This window comes from Electrophorus electricus, chromosome 22 (genome assembly GCF_013358815.1).
Source record: "Electrophorus electricus isolate fEleEle1 chromosome 22, fEleEle1.pri, whole genome shotgun sequence".
Classification (NCBI taxonomy): Eukaryota; Metazoa; Chordata; class Actinopteri; order Gymnotiformes; family Gymnotidae; genus Electrophorus; species Electrophorus electricus.
In genome coordinates, this window is record NC_049556.1 from 7,053,538 (window position 1) to 7,067,784 (window position 14,247).

General features: G+C 38.9%; 2 protein-coding genes across 3 annotated transcripts; one reads left to right on the forward strand and one right to left on the reverse strand.

The window, feature by feature from the left end:
- The first annotated feature begins 4,897 nt into the window (after positions 1-4,897).
- irx7 (iroquois homeobox 7) lies at positions 4,898-6,280 on the forward strand. The gene is made up of 2 exons (XM_027008312.2): positions 4,898-5,104; positions 5,373-6,280. The coding sequence occupies exons 1-2, from the start codon at positions 4,898-4,900 to the stop codon at positions 6,162-6,164; spliced, it is 999 nt and encodes a 332-aa protein (XP_026864113.2). The 3' UTR covers positions 6,165-6,280.
- Positions 6,281-7,571: 1,291 nt separating this feature from the next.
- cd40 (CD40 molecule, TNF receptor superfamily member 5) lies at positions 7,572-13,174 on the reverse strand. Of its 2 annotated transcripts, none has more exons than XM_027008325.2 (9): positions 13,041-13,174; positions 12,471-12,555; positions 11,850-11,972; positions 11,511-11,657; positions 11,127-11,217; positions 10,745-10,803; positions 9,524-9,616; positions 9,128-9,159; positions 7,572-9,042 (listed from the first exon to the last, which is right to left on the reverse strand). In XM_027008325.2, the coding sequence occupies exons 1-9, from the start codon at positions 13,065-13,067 to the stop codon at positions 8,818-8,820; spliced, it is 882 nt and encodes a 293-aa protein (XP_026864126.2). In that variant the 5' UTR covers positions 13,068-13,174; the 3' UTR covers positions 7,572-8,817. The 2 variants fall into 2 exon arrangements, with proteins under 2 accessions (XP_026864126.2, XP_026864125.2); XM_027008324.2 differs by having other exon boundaries at positions 7,572-9,048.
- Between the last annotated feature and the right edge of the window lie 1,073 nt (positions 13,175-14,247).

Genomic DNA, 14,247 nt, shown 5'->3' on the forward strand with positions numbered 1-14,247 from the left:
TCCCAGCTTCTGCCAAGAAACAGAAAAGCCTGGCCTCTCTTTTCTTGTAGCCTCCTTTTCACCCAGCCTTTGATTACCGTCAGCCGCTCCTCCGGCTTTGAGCTCCACAGATGGAGTAAATATGGCCCTGTTGGCCCTCCATAAGGCCTGAGCCCTTAAATCCAGCTTAGCCACCAAAAAAAAAGGCAGCCCTTGCTTTCGAGGCCTGGGTATCAGAGGAGTGAAGGGAAGACTTGCGAGTGGGTTTGTGGTTCACTTCTAAAGGCCGCGGGGGTTTGGGAGGATAAGAAGGAGTTGCTGTAATAGATACTTATCTTACTGCCCTCCAGCCCTCATACAGAATCCCTCTCTGAAGAGATTAGAACCAAAGGAGGGAACATTAGTTCTAATCCTGTGCTTTGAGGGGCCTGTATCCACCCCACCTCCTCCACTTATTCCAACCCCTTCTGGTGTCGCAGGGGGGAGCTAGCTTGTATCTGGCCCCTGTGTAAGGGGATCCTGGGGCTGCACACGAGGGAGGTCAGAGTGTGTGTGTGTGTGTGTGTGTGTGTGTGCTTAGAGGAATGGTGTTAAGGAAAGGAGGGGAGAGGGGTACTCATGTTTCAATGGTAAACTGGTTCCAGTGAAAAGCATGGAGCTGTCCGCACTGCTGTGTAACTGATTCCCGGCTCTCTGAAGAGATTAGGCAGTACATTGTTGATTTGGTTGCTCATTTCCATGTGAGGACTGCTCTCCTGCTGCAGTCCAGGGCTGCTATTGTGTTGGGAGGGGGGAGTAACCAGGAGCCCAGGGCTTTCAGCTTCCCTGTAGCCTTTGTTTTACAAATGGTAAGAAATGTAGATGTCACGTCACAGATGCGTTACAAGCACCCCAGGTACCAATTGTGAGGCCAAGGTAGGAGAAAATGGCTGCAAGAAAAGTACATTTGTTAATCTTGAATGCAAGTGTTTGCCTTGGGCGGTCGGCTGTCAGTGTATCAGGCACATTGCACAATGTGTTGTCTTGACAGTGCCAGGAGTAATTGTTAAACAATACTTTCTTTGGTAATAATAAATTATATAAAAATGACATAGTAGTGACAGAATAATTAGAGTCAAGCTGACATGAAAATGGATTGTTTAAATGTAAAAAATTGTTTAGAATGTACAGGATTATTGTTTAGTTGGTGTACCTTTTTATATTATCATGTACGGTAAATTTGTGCAGAAAGTAGAACGATGCATACTATAGAGGGTTTGTTACGTCTGACATGCCTGGTCAGGAACATGCAGTACTCAGTACCAAGGACTTATGACATTATGACAGTTGGACTGATATGTTCCACACAAGAGACATACAGTATGCCACTAGTGAAACTGACTGGCACATGATCAGGCCCCATATCATCCATGGTCTGCCTCACAGGCTAACACAACACCTGCCACTCACCCCATGACAAGGCCCGTCAATCACACTGCTCAGGGTGGAGCCTGCTCAGACCCCTAACAAAGGTGTCCTCCCATTGGCCGTCGCCGGCACTAGCAGCTGTGTTAGAGGCAGTGATGAAGATGAGACTGATAAGAGAAATGACAAAACAGGGGTCAGAGGAATGGTACGCAGAGGAGTTAAAAAAAGGTGGGACAGCTTGATAACATTCACACGATGCTTAACAGCCCTCCATTTGGGGTTAGACCCTAAGGAAATCCTGTTAGTGCCTCGACCAGAGGCCTGAGAGGGTAAAGCTCCATCAGTTTGACTAGTTTCTAAAATTTCTCAGTATTAAATGCTATTTTGGAATGGCTATTCATGGCCTACATATTTTGTGGTATAAAGAAATTTGACAGCTTTTCCATTAGATCAGCGATGGCTAATAGTTTGAATAATTGTTGTTGAGGTAATTCCAACAGAATGCACTGGCAAACTTTACAGGGAAGTCTTGTTCATGCTTCTTTCAAATGTTTAAGCAGAATTTCCTTTATTAGCTATAACTGAAGAGGCTGCACTAAAGTACAATAACTGCAAGAATAACTGTATTAATTCAACTGAATTTGGCAACTCCAATATAAAAGTGTAAGACTGTGATCATAGGATTCATTATTTCCTTTTCTGTTCCATAGCAGTAAAGACAGCTATCAAGTTCTGTTCCTCTCCTACCTTTGAGAAGGAAAAGGGGACTTACTCAGAAAGAAAAACTAACATGAAGAAGGTGTTAAATGCTTTCTGTGGATTCCTTTTAAGCTTTTGTTAACAGGTCGTATTCTCTCCTGGCTATAGTCTATTCTAATGCCTTTTGTTAGCTCAGGACTGCGCAGGGGCCTCTAAATGAAGTCACACCTTTTGGCCAATGTCATTATCAGCCCATTAGACCATACATACGGTGGTCTGGCTCCTTCAACTTAACATACATACTGTGGCCTGGCCCCTGTGGGTCTGACTTCTTCAACTTAACATACATACTGTGGTCTGGCCCCTTCCATTTAATTTGGAAGCTCAGTCTACTGTAAGTAGTCTGATTTGAAAATAACTACATATAACTGTTTCAAGTAGATCACACACAAAGCCATTTAATTATTTTGCCATACATGAAAGGTTGGATCTGAATTTTGCTCAGTGTCCTTGAAGACCTGACCTTTCTTTCTTGTGCAGAAAACACAACCTCATAAAACAGAGGGTCGCCTAAAGTATGACTCAACTAGATTTAATTAGCACATTTTTGGTAAAAATTAACAATTTGAAAACAAATGGGAGAATGTTCTCTAAGGACGCAGACTGCATATGCAGCTCTTCATCTCTTCATCCATTGCATCTGGAATACAAGCAGCTGTGGAATGCTTCAGGTCTTTTCTAGCCCCTTTTTGCAAACGAATGACATCCTATGGGCAAACGGCGTTAACCCGACCTGTCAGAGCATGTGTAACACCTGCATTGTGTGCAATCAGAGACAGGAGGAAGGAAAGAGTACAGATTGTGTGAAAGACACAATGGCCATTGCCCGGAGCTGTTTGTCTCCAGACATGTAAGCATAAGTCCTGATCTTTGCTCTTCACTATAGCCTTTGGACAAGCTGAGTAAATTTGCTCTTAGCCCAAGGGGCCAGAATCCTACTAAACATCCATCCTCCTTAACTTCTCCACGCTTCTTTCTCTCTCTCTCTCTCTCTCTCTCTCTCTCTCTCTCTCTCTCTCTCTCTCTCTCTCTCTCGCTATCTCTCTGTTGTTTTAATAACATAACTTTAACTTAAATGCATTGAATGCTTTAGAAACAGTTTTAATAAGCATAATTTAGATTGTGGTATTTTGTTTTTTGAGGGGGAACACTTTGCAATAAGCAATGTGTTTTTGTTATGTAATGAAGTCATGCATAAAAATATTACTTTAGTGGCAAACCTTTCACAGTTTATCGGTTTAGAATCGAGGTTTCAAAGTCAGTTTCCCAGTCAAATGTCCATTTGAAATGTAACACGATTATTTAGGTTGTTTGGTATGCTTTTCGCCCCAGGGGAGTGAAGCAAAGGTATTCGTATGTATGTTTGAGAATTCTAATCTTATCTGCGTATCTTTAACAATTCAGCGACCTCCTCACATTAGCATTTGTTATGGTGTAATTATCATATACATTAGTCAACACCTGTTTCGGTTATACGTATTTAATTAGTGCAATTGAAAAGGTAAACTATGGCCAAAACCACACTACCCTCTAATTAATAAACATTCCAGTTATTCGATCGCAATAAAGCAATATATTTCTTTTCAACTCAATTGTACCCAGTGAAACGATATTAAAATAATTCGACAATCTACGATATTGAAATAGAGATTTTTCTTAAGCACCCGCCTCCCTACCAAATAATATGTCTCTTTATAATAAACTACCTGAATTGGCATAAAGAAGGATGGTAAAGTTTGTATACTTCAGTAGCTTACATTGGCAGTTGTGTTTCATATGTACTGCAGTGATATAAGCAAAATCATTTTAATTACAATGAGTAAAAATATTAAATGGAAATTCAGTCACAAAATATAAATTCCTTTTGTAAAAGCAAATTCTATGCATAGGCTATACTACAAAAATATCCTTGTCATTTTTTCAAGGCGAAGTTTGGATAAAGCCACTTTATCCAGCTTTTAAATATGCTAAATATTTTTAAACTCTTGAACACGTTAGGAGGTATAGCCTACTGCCAAGTAATTAGATTCACGACTACCTGATTTCCACGACCACTTACTTTTTCAAAGGTGTCAGACACGACATTGCATGTTGTTGTTAATCAAATTCTGATAATCGCTTGCAATGCTGTCTCTCAATCATGTTCAGAGAGAAAGATTAAACAATTTCAGCATGGTCGAAAAAAAGTTTATTCTAAGCTGTTAGTACCACAAGCTTTTAATTTTCCTTTCTTGTCTGTAGAATTCCAGCAGGGAAAAACACTTTTTTGTTTGTTTGGTTTTTTTTGTAAAGCTCAAATTGGAAGTTGGATTATGAATTGTTTATTTATGAAAAAACGGTATGGTGTAATTATAACCATATAATGATTACGTTACGAGGGTTACGTTTTCGTCTGGAATATTTAAAGAATAAGTCAATGCTTTATATTTGACGTGATTTGGTGATCGCTTTAAAAGGTATAATTTAAGATAGTCTTATGTAGAAATATTGTGCATTTCAAATGAGGCACTATTTTCCCGACTACAATGCAGATCGGACTGAGATAAGTATCATGTGTTTAATGGCTTTTAGAAGCCGTTAAAAGGAACAGCGGAGTTCTTCTTTGAAGGGATTTAGCACGAGTGAAAGCCAGGGCCTTTGAGTACGACTGTCAGTCACGACCTTCGGAGCCGCCCACTGTTATCGCGCTGCCTATAAAGACGGTCCGTGAACTCGCTAAGTTGTCATTCAGACTATCGCTCAGGGAGTAGGGATGCCTGCATCTCAAACGGGATTTGGTAACTTCTTCATTGACAGAAAGCTCAATATGCCTGCTGGATATCAGATATTAGGATATCCCCCTGGAGGGCCACAGCCACCTCCGCACCTTGCTACCATGGCTGGGATGCCCCTACCCTTTTCAGGAATACCGGGATACAGTTTCATCCCGTTCCCACATCCTGGACACATGGCTCATATCGTAAGTAGTCTCCGATATTGCATATTGCGCATATTTTAAATTTGTTTTTTCCAATAATAATTCTAAAAACCTATACTATACTTATACTAACCTATACTATACTATGTTATGTTAACTAAAGTCATGCTGCGCAATTACGCACGATATTAAAATTAGAAAGTAAACTACGTTTAAGCCTTTAACATTTACGAATGCTTAATTACGAATTACGAATGCTTCATCACTATTTTGAACTGACTTTCAAATTTTTAAAAAATATATATTTTAGGGCAATTCATACGATCTAAAGGCTGCGACACCATACCACCAATCTCTCTTCAACCGAAATGTCCCATACTATTCTCCATATCGCCCCGTATCCGCGGACGACCCCAGCCGAGTAACTAAGGTAGCAACCAGGGAGAGCACCAGTGCACTTAAGGCTTGGCTCAGCGAACACCTGAAAAATCCATATCCTACTAAAGGAGAGAAAATCATGCTGGCCATTGTTACCAAAATGAGCCTGACCCAGGTGTCTACATGGTTTGCCAACGCTCGGCGTCGTCTGAAGAAGGAAAACAGAGTGAGTTGGGCATCTAAAGGGAAGAGTGACGAGGAAGAGGAGGGCGAGAGTGAAGAAGAGGGATCCTCGCAGAAAGATCAGTGTTCCGACGAGGACGAAATCGATCCCCAGACTGTTGACGTGGAGGCCGATTTAAGCGAGAAAGTGGAAAACGAGAGCACATGCTCGGGGGAAGAGCGTTTAGCAAAAGGTCTTGATGCGCCAACGGAAAATGACACCATCAGCACTGGGACCGTTAAGTCAGGAAAGAAGGAGACAGTGTGTGAATCGTCGAATAAACTGTGTAAGGAAAGTCCTAATGTTCACAGGCCTAAAATCTGGTCTCTGGCGGAAACTGCAACTTCAGACACAGTGAGGAAGCCCAACGATGTTAAAATATATCCAAACCTTGACCCAGCCCATAGAAAATGGTGGGAAAGTTGGCCATCAAAGAACAGCTATTTTGCTGGAGGCTACTGTGCACATGACTTTCTTAAACAAAGTCAGTTAAACAGTTAATCCAACACATACAAGACTTTTGTTATTTTGCACTTTGAATCCTAATTCTCGCGAATTAACAAGAACTCTTTGGTCATGACGTTTACAGTTCAAATCCAGTAACTGGTATAAAACTAAAGGAGTGTGAGATTTGTGTAAATAGTTCAATTATAAATTTTATTTTGTTGTACACAATGTAAATTATAAATTCATTTACATGCGTATGTTATTTTTGCTAAAATAAAAACACTTGAATTGAAAATACTCGTTATGTTGAATGTCATAATCTGAAATCGTATGAAAACCGTGGATATATAACTATTAGCAATAGGATAAATAAGTTTTGATAAATAATTTTCGTACAATGTAATATTTTGGAACTTTCATGATCTAGATTATTATAACAATATAGTAGTTTTCTGGAGGACGTTGTAATAGTAAATATTCTTAAGAAGACATTTAAAAAGTTTATCATACATTGCGCAAGCAGTCTTTAAAGTTCCCCGCTCTGAAGGAGGATTTAGCTTTCATGTTACCTAGGCAGGCACTACCATTAAGGGATTTGCATATCTAGCACTGATCTGTTAAAACATTTCAAACCAGCACGGATTAAGAACACAAACTCTTTCGTCTTGCAGGGTGATAATTAAGATTTTATCTTGGCGATATCCATTGCGCCATTAACGATTTGACAGACCATTAACACCATCGGCCTCTTCCCCAAATCTATTTTATTAATTAAGATAGGTCCTAAACCTCATGTATGAACCCCCGTGGATTATAGCCATAGCCGATCAAAGGGAAGATGCTGCAAAATTTTAAATTGTGTAATATTTTGTGATTGCTTTTCCGATTTTTGTATCCATTTATCATTCTGCATATATTTGCATATATTTTTGCACACATACCAACCGGATTAAATCGCCAGAATTCTGTTTTAATGGGAGACAGCCAAGGGGTTGAAAGGATACGGTTCCATGCTAGTTATTCAGGTCTTCATGTAAATTCAAAGGCCAGTGGCCTGTTAATCCAAGGATAATGAAAAAACTCCTGGGTGCTAAAAAACTGCCTGCCTGAAATGCACATACCCCCTCAGCAATCATCCCTTCCAAACACATGGGGGCGAGTAATCCGCTCCGGATCCTGTCTCTTACAGGTGGCCCAAATGAGGTGTAATCCTAGTCTAAACACGACTGGCAGAGGGCTGCACCTTTTGTGGGCCACATGGAGGTGTCACACAATGGTGGGAGATTTTGGGGCACAATCTGGCACAAGTGTCATTCCAGGATCTGCTAATCCCAACATATGCTCATACACTTTACTCACTTTGCTGTAACCATTTCTTGACATGGCTATTCTGATAATTTGGAAAGCCGATGCTTTAAAAAAACATTTGTTTCATTTTATAATTAACACAATCTTTCAATATAATTAATACAATCGATTTTATTAAGTGTGAAATTTTATATTCAAGACAAACATTAAAATGTCTTCGTTGAATGAACAAATTCAAACTAGTGTTAGTAAAAAAGGAATTAGTTCAAAATGTTTCCACAGATGAGTTCGGTAATTAAATTCCACTCCAAGAAGACAACCTAAATTTACGTTTAGACAGGTACAGGAATGTCAGGTTTTGGCTAGCAACAGCGCCCTCTTGTGGACGACTCCTCAGCCCACGCCAATATACATTTAACAGTTCAAATCATGAAGTTTCACACTATTAAAGGTGTCAGCTGCATCAGTGTCATGGGATAATACACATCAGACAGAAAACAGGAAACTGCTCGTAAAGACACCAGCGTGATTCATCTCGGACTACTATAATGGATCCATGTAAATGCAGTTATGAATATTCACCTGAGATGAGAGATTATATAATTCTTTATTTTTGTAAGTTAATTTTTTTTTTTTGCCAATATCAGAACTATAAAGCAATTAAAGATATTTACTCAGCAAAAAAACAAAAAAAATTCTGATAACACAAGCACAATTCTGATAACACAAATAATGTAAATTACAACAATATACACAAAAAATATAACACAGGACCGCTTTGTGCATCACAGAGTAGTGCAAACACAGATCAAAATTGTTCTCAATTCTTTCAAACTTTAAAACACCAGTATACAACATAGACCTTAGGTTCCCAGTCCAGTCTTTGATGACTCCTTGCCAGTTCAGGTTTTTTCTGCAGCTTTAGCTCTTCATACACATGAGAGAACTCTCTCTGGCTAAGGTGTGCTAGAACTCTCTCTGGCTAAGGTGTGCTAGAACTCTCTCTGGCTAAGGTGTGCTAGGAGTTGGCAAAAAAATCCTGGTCTTGCTGGGATTCCCAGGAACTGGATTGAGAACATCTGGTGGAAACAATTAAAGATACACACTACATCACGCTTAGAGCTAAAGTAACATTCAGAATCATGACATGCACACTGAAACTATTGCTGACTGTCTCAGTATTGCAAGTCGATGAATACTTTAACCCAACTGACTGTGCCAAGATGTATGTTTACATGTTTAAGCTGTGCTACAGGGGCAGCACCTTATTCCTAAATGCATGCACAAACTGCTCCTTTTCCTCCCAACGGGGACCAATGCTGATAAAAGTGATAAGCCCAAATGTGTTTTTGACTGGCTCCTGGAACACAAGACTACATGCATGTCTCACAGACATTCCCTAGATGCTTTCCGATGGAGATGCAGTTTCGGGCTGAGAAATCAGAGATGCCTTGCTGTTGTCTTGTCTGACAGGCATGCCATTTGCAGAGACCCCATGCTTTAACTGGTCTTCAGTGTCTTCTTCCGGCTCGTTGCCCTGCATCTGGTTCATTTCGTCTTCTAAAGGTACATCGTTGAAAGGTTGATTGTTTCTGAGGGTTTTGCAGAAAATCCCACATTGCTCCTGTAACTAGGAACAAAGGATGTATTAAAATGAGTCAAATTAAAAATCCCTGCAATGTATACTATATGAGGATTAAGAAGACTACCTTTTTTTCCAGATCCATGGCTCCCCTTTTACCTAAAAGTTAAGATTAAATATGGATTTGAAGTTATACATCACAGCTCATCAAAGCTCTTGTGTATGTATGTATGTGTGTGTATATCTATCTATCTATCTATCTATCTATCTATCTATCTATCTATCTATCTATATCTATATCTATATATATATCTATATATATATATATATATATATATATATATATATATATATATATATATATATATATATATATATATATATATATATACACATAAAATTATTTTATTATAATACATGTTCTGTGGGCAACAAGGCATGGTGTACAACATTCTAACAAAAGTTACACATTTTTGCAGTCTTTAATAAATAAAGTATATGCTGGATGCTGTATGCACAGTACCTCTTCTGTAACAATAGAGTAACGTTCCTAATACAACCAGGAAGAGCCCAGCAACCACGCTACACACTATAGCTTTTACATTAGTTGTAGCCTCTGCAAGAGGAGAAAAAGAAATGTGTCAAGATTTCACCGTGAGTTTAGCTGACCAAAAATATTTGAAGGAATATTTCAGCTCTATACTGCTCTATACTGTGAAATGCTTGGTTTTACAGACAGCATAAACATGATTTTTTGCAGCCTTTCACAGGGCATAATGTTTGGTTAAAAAATAGTTGGTTTACAACTGTATGCATAAAAACCCATCTATTTGCAGAATATTTAAAGGACAACTGACACTGCTCCCTTATTGACCGACTAATTTAGCACTTATTGTAGGGCACTGTTTATGTTTTTTAACAAACTCTAGCACTTATTGTTTATAGCACTTATCATTGTTTAAGATAGACCTTATGTATTTTGCACTTCTAGGTATCAGCATTCATCCCTGTATTCTACAGTATTCTAGTTCATTGGTATGTTTAATTCTAATTTACTATACTGTACTTGGATATATTCTATGAGTAAATGACAAAGCACTTTTGGAAGGCGCTCTGGATAAGAGCGTCTGCTAAATGCCGTAAATGTAAATGTAAAAAGAGTTATATTACATCCTTTGGGTTAGTCTGGGACTGGTTTAAAAGTACTTTGCTCTTATACCAATGAAGAGATGGCTAAGATGGAGACTGAATGCTTGAAGCGAGTAACAGAGAATATAAGGTGTTGACATGCAGAAAAGGATCACAACCCACAACACTCACTGGCCCTAAAAAACAGCTATGTTTATTGAGATTTAGCATTAGAGTATTCCTTTAACATCAAAGCACTTTACTAATCTGGTGCATGTTCAGTCAAGTACAAGGTTCCTTTTGATGGAAACAGTGACAGACACTTCATCCCTAATCTTAGCTTTTTAGAATGGGCTAAGGTGCTGATGGCCCATTTACACCAAACAATTCAACCAACCACAAGAGATAGTTCAGTTTTTGTGTAGTGCCTCAGCATGAGGGAAATGATACTAGAAGAGGGTGGTGTCTGTTTCTTACATGTGCTTCTCGGGTTTCACTTCCTGTCCTCTGCACTAATGTACTCATGACAATGGGGACTTATGTACGTAAGTCTCCTATATGGCAAACAAATTCACATAAAGTTCCTAGGATGCACTGGGAGCAGTTCTGTACTTACCACAGGATCTGTCATATGTGGAAGATCCCTGAACACTTTCTCTGAATCCTGACACACATCTACATAATGGGAAACACCACGGAGGAACACAGTGCAATTACATTCGAAAGTCCGTTGATGAGGTGACCACATCAAAATTCCATACACCAGTGCTTAAATCTAATATTTTAAGTAAAAAAATATTTTAAGTCAAACAACCTTTGGCATTAGTAAATGCTAAAACACTGTGTAACCATTAGTAAATCTGCTTATAGTAGGTGTATATTTTCACTAAAAACACTGTAATAAGCTTCATTAGATTATCTTTGTAAGCTTCAGATTGATCTTTGGTGGTGGTCACTACACATCCAATTTTGACTAAATAAATTTTCTGCCTACTCACTCTGTCCATGGTTGACAGGTTCTGGCTGAATGCGTGTTGGAAAATGTGCCATCAGGACATTTTTCGCACTCAGTGTCTGAGGTCTGGTTGCCTGTAAGATTAATCGTATCAGTCGCTACCCAGTGCCGGTGTTAAACTGGGCTGCACTCCTTTGTGTTTCTGTCTACAATGTCTGATGACTGGAAAAGAATAATATTTTGATTTTGAAATAGGCTAAATTGCTATTTCACTGTTTGAAATTACGCAACCCCCGATGACAGGCAATAAAGCCCAAAACACATAATCACAAATGAACACAGAATATGAAACATGCGATCAGGGTTTACTGTGTGATTTGTGATGATGTATGATTACTATGATGTAACCGGTAAGGATGTGCTTTACCCATTTTCTTGATGCTCTCCCCTGCTTGACACACTGTGTTTCTCACACACGTATCACAGTTTTCAGTGGAGCAGTGATGGTCAGGGATGCACTGGCACTGCATGAACTTCTTCTTACTTGGATTTGTTTGTTTCGCAAAATTTAGATCTATTCAAAAGACAAAAGGGTGGAGTGGTAGGTGGAGGGGAAGAGGTGGATTCCATTTAGCACGGTGCCACTGGAGTGTGAGCAAAGTAAGTTAAACTACTTTGCTAAACTAGCCATACTAGTAAACAAATCCTTGCATTTTGCAATTGTGTTGTTAATTCTAGGTGAATATATTCCTGAACAGAAACTCACTAGGGTCACACATAGGCTGCTCTTTGCATTTTGTGTCCTTGTTGTAAACATCTTGATATTCTCCATCTTCACAGTTTAGACATATGGGATCCTGGCAATTCATATCTTGGTGCATCCTTGTTCCTGTACGATAGTCATAATAAAAAGTCTTTTTAATACAAATATAGTAGTAGTTGGGAATGTCCTGCCTGCACTAAAACTTCACACAATAAGATTAACCATAATCACTCAGTTGGAGAGTGTCCCAGGAAAATCCCTAATCCCCCCTCCCCCCCAAAGAAGGCCCACATTTCACTGTTTTAAAATGATGCAGAACAAAATATCACATTCTTTATTCATATAATATCATATGAGAACATTGTAATAAACAATGAGTTTGCGTTTTCAAAAAGTCGAGCAATGAACTTTATCTACAGTGGGCCAGTGGTAGCTCAGTGGTTATGGTACTCGACTAATAATCTGGAGGCTGCTGGTTCAAGCCCCACCACTAGTAAACTGCTGGCACTGTTGGGCCCCTGAGCAAGACCCTTAACCCTCAATTGCTCAAGCTGTACTCTAGTCGTAATTGTAAGTTGCTATGGATAAAAGTGTCGGCTGAATGCAATTAATGTAAAATTGTACCTGGCTGACACATCTTGCAGCACTGGTTGTTATCCTTTGCATAATGTGTCTTGAGGTCACAGGAGTGAACTATAACAGGTAAAAGCTGTAAAGACAATGAATACACAGGTACTGGTACCAACAACAATGGTAAACACGAGCTTTTCATTTCCAATATGACAACAGCCCGACGTGACAGCTCGCCTGTCAATCACGGAAAGTCCCCAAAATTCTCAGCTAAAATGCACATGCCACTTCAAGCGACACTTAAACAAGAAACTAAACCCTTAAAGTTTTAGCAATAATATATGTTACTGCTCACTATTTGTGAGCTCCTAAGTCAAATAACAATGACTTGAAATCGAAACTGAAAGAAGACATCTTAACGCTGATTTTAACATAATGTAAGCAATGTTTTGTTAATTGGAAATGAAGCTATCCTAACGCATGTACGGGACCAACAGCAAAAGAGGGGAATATCAGCAACGTAAATTGCAGCAACAAACTATTAAATGTTTACTTACGCCGTCTAACTAGCATAGCCACCTCTGCCAAATTCTATGCGCATCAAGACCAAATCATTTTACTTACCAAAAGAATTAAGAATCCTTCGCGCATTTCTGTTCTTTTAAAACGTAATCTACGAAATGTATGTGTACACTTTAAAACGCAGAACGTTTCTGGAATATTATACTTCAAGCAGACGGAGATAAAGCACGAATGACACGCCCCTATCCCCCCCCCCCCCCTGCATCATCGGAGGGGGATTTCCTGTTCCCTTTCGGCTGATCGTTGGACAACGTGACTATTTCCCCTAAACCCTCCATATTCCAAGCAATCCTGTTCTGTAGAGAATACTGGAAGAATTCACTTAACATAGCGAAGTTTGGTCTGTGTAACAAGGTGAAAACCCAGGTCAAATAGGCTAATCAACGCAAGACAAACAAACAATGTTTTATAAACTTTGACACGCAGATGTTATAATGCAGAAGTGGTGTGCCCTTTTTAGGAGAAGGTGTTTTAGGTCTGGTAACAATCAAATCTCATGTATTTGTCAGTGTTCTGATGAAGGAATGTGTGACGTTTCGAGAAGTGGTAGGGAATCCCCTGGTCTGATGAGGAATTCGAAACAGGCTGTATGCATCAATAGTTTTGGGGGCATAGCTGAGTGCTTTTTTAAGCCCAATCTGTTACATTCAGGCTCAGTCCTTTTTTTACATTTTCTTTTTATAGCATTCAATAATCAATAAGTTATTCAATCCATCAAATAATAAACTAATTAACAGTATACAGAAATACCTAACTCACCATGATGAAATAGTTCGAACAAAGATGTAAAAAATGCCATTAGGCATTTACTGTAATTGATTTCATCAGAAAGTATCTGTTTCACTTCCAAAAGGAAATACATGTGTTGTTTTTAGTCCTTGTTGAGTGGTGGTAGTCTGCTTTCTGCTTCAAAGTATTTCACCACATGCACATATGGGTATTTATATGTGCGTGTATATGTATGTGTGTATCCACATGTATTTGCGTTTCTGTCCTAATTTAATCATTTCATTCCATTCCAAAGCAAATGCTGAATCTTTGTTTGTTTTTTGTTCATTTATTTTGTTTTTTGGGTTTGGTTTTATTTTATTTGTTTATTTATTTTCTACACCTTAATGATCTACTACTTATTTATCCATTTATTTATTTATGTAATGTCAACTACTTCAGGTCACTTTAGTGAGGTTAGCAGGGTAGAATTAAAAAGGTTGAGAGGGAGGTAGGGAGTAGAGAAGCATGTATATGTTGT